The sequence below is a fragment of the Lactuca sativa genome, chromosome 7 (assembly GCF_002870075.4).
Source record: "Lactuca sativa cultivar Salinas chromosome 7, Lsat_Salinas_v11, whole genome shotgun sequence".
Classification (NCBI taxonomy): Eukaryota; Viridiplantae; Streptophyta; class Magnoliopsida; order Asterales; family Asteraceae; genus Lactuca; species Lactuca sativa.
This window is the reverse complement of record NC_056629.2, coordinates 182,280,086-182,285,704: the sequence shown is the minus strand read 5'-3', so window position 1 is coordinate 182,285,704 and position 5,619 is coordinate 182,280,086. Positions and strand designations below refer to the sequence as shown.

Sequence of the window (5,619 nt, the reverse complement as noted above, 5' to 3'; positions counted from 1 at the left end):
CTTAAGCACGATGGACCTTGATTGTGCACTTAGTATTAGCGTACATATATCTTGTATATCTTTTATTTTAGGATAGATATTATCCTTCTATATATATATATATATATATATATATATATATATATATATATATATATATATATATATATATATATTGTTGCATATCGATTCTTGACAGGAGAGAATTTATCTTTCAATTACAAAGGTTTTTATGGTATCAGAGCCATATACCTAGCAGCCGCAAATACCCTTCATCTTGTCCTTTGCCTTTATCGATCTCCATGGCTGGCGACTCTTCATCCAGTGACGCATCAGCTACAACCAAACCTGTCACTCTTCATCCTATATACACGGTTGCAAATATCCAGAACAAGGTTCGTGTGCTCGATGGTACAAAAGTAACCTATTCAGCATGGGTAAAGCTCTTCATGCTTCATGCAAAGGGCTACAAAGTTCTCCATCACATTGATGGAACTGCTTCTCCAAAGGAAAACGACCCGACTTACGAGACTTGGGTTGAAATTGATTCCATTGTGTTGCAATGGATCTATGGAACTCTTGCAGATGATATTCTCACTCGTGTTCTTGAAACAAACACCACAGCTAGGAATGCATGGTTGAAAATTCGTGAAATATTTTTGAATAACAAAGGTGTTAGAGCAGCGGCTCTAGAACAACAGTTCACAAATCTAACTCTCTCATCTTGCTCATCTCGTGATGAGTATTGCAAAAAATTGAAGGATCTTGCGGAACAACTCGGTGATGTCGAGCACGAGGTAACCGAGTCACGACTCGTCACCCAACTAGTTAGAGGCCTGCCTCCGGAATATGACATCACTACATCATTGATTAATCAAAAATCACCAGGATGGGACATTGCAACAACTATGCTTGATCTGGAATCTCAACGACTTGAGGCTAGGCAACAATCTTCCACAAGCAACATGGTTCTCACGTCGGCTACTAACTCTCAACTACCAAACGGTTCTCAACCACCTGGAAACCCTACCAGCCAGCCGACCTACTACACTCGCCTCGAAGGGCAGAAACAATTTTACAGGGGAACAAGTCGTGGTCGCGGATATTGTGGTCGAAATTCTCGCGGAAGACACTTTCAACCTCAAATTCACGGCCCAAATCAGCAACCACAATGGACCTGGAATGGTCAACAACAGTAGAGCCCACCCCCATGTCCCTACCTATCACAACCCTCCTGGAATCATCAAAACTCATGGCAGAATCCAAATAGGCAATGGAGCACTCAAATTCCCACAACCCAACAAAGGTTTACGAGCCCCAATCCCACAACCAACATTGCTTTTCAACCGACCCAAGTTTCAACCCCACAATGTCCATCCAATGCTAATATTAGGTCTGTAAATGCATTATGTCCATCTGAATTGGGAGAAGCCCTTCAACAGGTTCATCTTACTGTTCCAGATCAGTCATGGTACATGGACTCTGGCGCCTCATCTCATATCACTGCCAACCCTGGTATGATTCACTCTCCCTTATCTTTTTCTCCTTCTAACACTATATTTGTTGGAAATGGTCAATGTTTGCCTATACATGGGTCTGGTAACAGTTTTCACAAACTTCTCAACAAAACCTACATTCTAAAAGACATTCATTACTCACCTAATATTATCAAAAACTTGTTGTTGGTTCGCAAATTTACCCGTGATAATCTTGTTTCCATGGAATTTGACCCGTTTGGTTTTTCTTTGAAGGACCTCAAGACTGGCAAAACTCTTTTCCGCCACAATAGTTTTGGTGATCTTTATAAGTTCAGTGCCCCACAACAAGTTCACACCATTTTTGTTTCTGACTCTGTCACTCCACGATGGCATAACCGTCTTGGACACCCGGGAGTTCAAGTTTTAGATTTTTTGAGTCATAATTTTATTATTCCATGTAATAAACATCAAACTTTGTCCATTTGTCATTCTTGTCAGATTGCTAATAGCCAGCGTTTTCCTTTTTATGATTCACCATCTTATACATTTGCACCGTTTGATATTATACATTGCGATTTATGGACGTCTCCGTCACTCAGTAACACAGGTTTCAAATATTACATGGTGTTAATGGATAATTACACACAATATGTTTGGGTATATCCGTTAAAATACAAATCTGATACTTGTCCTACATTCGTCAAATTCCATCAGTTAATCTTTACCCAATTTAACCGAAAAATTAAAACATTCCAGTGTGATCTTGGGGGGGGGGGAGTTCAACAATAGTAACTTTCACAATTTTGCCAAAACCCACGGGTTTGTCTTTCGATTTTCTTGTCCTCACACATCCCCTCAAAATGGCAAAGTCGAGCGTATGATACGTTGACTCAATAATATCATATGATCTCTTCTTTTTCATGCTCGCCTTCCTCCAAAATATTGGGTCGAGGCTCTTCATACAAGTGCCTATCTTCACAACATCTTACCAGTTAAAAGACTTCGGTTTAAGACACCAACCTTTGCTCTATATAATTGCAAACCGACATACGAGTTTTTGGTTGTGTTTGTTACCCAAACCTATCGGCTACTCAACCTCATAAACTAGATCAACGCTCCACAAAGTGTGTTTTCCTTGGCTACCCATCAAACTTTTGGGGATACCGGTGTCTTGATCTTGACACGGGAAAAGTAATTATCTCACGACACGTAACCTTTGACGAAGAGGTTTTCCCATTTGAAAGCCCTATACCATCCCACACGTATACATTCTTGGATGATGAAACAATTCCCATACCACATATATATACCCATTCGCCCCCACCATCTACCGCTAATACTCCTACCTTATCAGACCCAATATCGCCCATAAGCCCACAACCCTTGGATGATGACACAATACACACACATGGTGTTGGGCTTGTCCCCATGCAACATCATACCATTCCCACACAACCAATTCCCTCATCAATACAACCTCCACCACCCCTTCCCCCCATGCATCCCATGCACACTCGATCACAATGAGGGATCACTAAACCTGTTACCTGCTTAAATCTCCATGCCACCACTACCGAGCATATATCACCAATACCAACCTCTTGCTTGAAAGCATTATCAGATCCCCATTGGAAACATGATATGAAAAATGAATATAGTGCTTTGCAAGAAAATGATACATGGGAGCTTGTTCCGAGACCCACCAACCACCCAGTTATCCGATGTATGTGGTTGTTTCGTCACAAATTCAAATCTGATGGGTCATTGGAGCGCTACAAAGCGCGTTTGGTGGTTAACGGGAAATCACAGACGGTGGGCATAGATTGCATGGAGACTTTTAGCCCCGTGGTCAAACCAGCTACTATACGAACCATCCTTTCACTCGGCATATCTCAATGTTGGCCAATTCATCAACTTGATGTAAAGAATGCCTTTCTTCATTGAGACATTCAGGAGACTGTTTATATGCACCAGCCACCTGGGTTCGTTCACTCAAAATACCCAGATTTTGTGTGCAAATTGAAACGCTCATTATATGGCTTGAAACAGGCTCCACGTGCATGGTATAATAGATTTTCATCATTTATTATTTCTAAGGGTTTCCGGAGTAGCACTTGTGACAACTCCTTATTTGTCTATACGCATGGTTCAAATATGGCCTATCTTTTATTGTATGTGGATGATATCATCATTACTGCTTCCAGTAATACTTTCTTACGGTCCATCATTGCAACACTCTCATGAGAATTCGGAATGTCCGACCTTGGCCCTTTACATCATTTCTTAGGGATCTCGGCTTCACGTGATAAACATGGGTTTTTCCTATACCAATCAACTTATGCTCAGGAAATACTTCAGCGCGCATCAATATCTAATTGCAAACCTTGCAGTACTCCAGTTGACACGTCAGCAAAGTTGAGTGCTTCAGATGGTGATCTTTTGTCTGACGGTACCCTATACCGGAGTTTGGCAGATGCTCTCCAGTATTTGACTTTTACTCGTCCAGACATTTCTTATGCAGTTTAGCAGGTTTGCCTATTCATGCACGCCCCATGGGAACCTCACTTTCAGTTCATGAAGCGAATTCTTCGCTATGTTAGAGGCACTTTAGACTATGGTCTACGACTTACAGTCTCCCCTAACTCATCTCTTACGGCTTACTCTGACGCCGATTGGGGAGGATGTCCTGACTCACGACGGTCAACATCTGGTTATTGCGTTTATCTTGGTGACAATCTTATTTCATGGTCATCTAAGAGGCAGTCTACTATTTCTTTCTCGAGTGCCGAAGTAGAATATAGGGGCGTTGCTAATTCTGTTGCCGAAACAACGTGGCTCCGAAATTTACTCTTAGAACTTCATGTTCCGATCAACCGAGCCACAATTGTGTATTGTGATAATGTATCCACAGTTTATTTAACAGAAAACCCAGTTCAACACCAAAGGACTAAACACGTGGAAATTGATATTCATTTCGTCCGTGAGAAGGTCCAACTCGCCCATGTTCGTGTCCTTCATGTTCCTTCCTCCTCGCAGTATGCTGATATTTTTATTAAAGGTCTGCCACGTCCGTTGTTCCAATCTTTCCGCACCAGCTTGAGCGTCTGTCAACCGCCCGCTCAAACTGATGGGGGCTATTAGCGTACATATATCTTGTATATCTTTTATTTTAGGATAGATATTATCCTTCCTGATTTCTAGGTTTGTTTAATAGGTTGAGGGTTGTATATATATATATATATATATATATATATATATATATATATATATATATATATATATATATATATATTGTTGCATATCGATTCTTGACAGGAGAGAATTTATCTTTCAATTACAAAGGTTTTTACTTAGAACCGATATATCGACTGCTCTTACTACTACCAGTAGCAGAAGCAGGTCTATGATCAATGGGACAGGTCTAACACCCTTGTGATATGAAGAATTACATCTCTATAGCTATCTGTGGTGTTATTCATGATTTTGATAACACGAAGACTTACATCAGCCATGTCGAAGAGCAGTGTAAAAGTGCTTCTAAGGCATATGAAAGTACCCTTATACACAAATTGTTGACAACTTAATACAATGAGATAAGTGGTGTCTGCGAGCATACCATGATGATGTTTGATATATAGAGTCAAAGGAATGGATGGATATGGAAATAAGCGATGGATTTCTCGTTCATTTCATTTTGAATTAATAAGATGATCAACGTTACATAAAACTAAGGATGTATAATGTTTTAGATGTATTTGATTATTTTTATAAAGAGTTTTCCAAGTGCAAAGATGTTAATAGTTCAACTTTAGGATACAGTTTTATGTTATCAAGTTGGCCAATTTCTTGGAAGAGCCATAGCCAAAGACTTATGAGTAACTCAATAATGATGGTTGAATAAATTGCAGTATACAATGCAACGAGTCGTGGAATATTGTTGAGAAACCTTATCAAATGGCTAAAGGTCCTGCATTCATCACAAGGTCGTTAAAGATTTACTATGAGAATTATGCAACTTTTAGTTTCTCGAATAATGATAAGTTCGAGTGGAGCGGGATTGAAATGTCGATACAAAGTATATGCTCATTCAAGAGACAATGGAGGAAAATGAATTTTGTATCGAACATATTAGCACCAATAATATGCTAACGAATAATCTCAC

At 39.9% G+C, this 5,619-nt stretch overlaps 1 protein-coding gene across 1 annotated transcript; it reads left to right on the top strand.

The window, feature by feature from the left end:
• The first annotated feature begins 281 nt into the window (after window positions 1-281).
• LOC111913442 (uncharacterized) lies at window positions 282-1,178 on the top strand. The gene has a single exon (XM_023909142.1). It carries the CDS (start codon window positions 282-284, stop codon window positions 1,176-1,178), a length of 897 nt encoding a protein of 298 aa, XP_023764910.1.
• The last annotated feature ends 4,441 nt before the right edge of the window (window positions 1,179-5,619 follow it).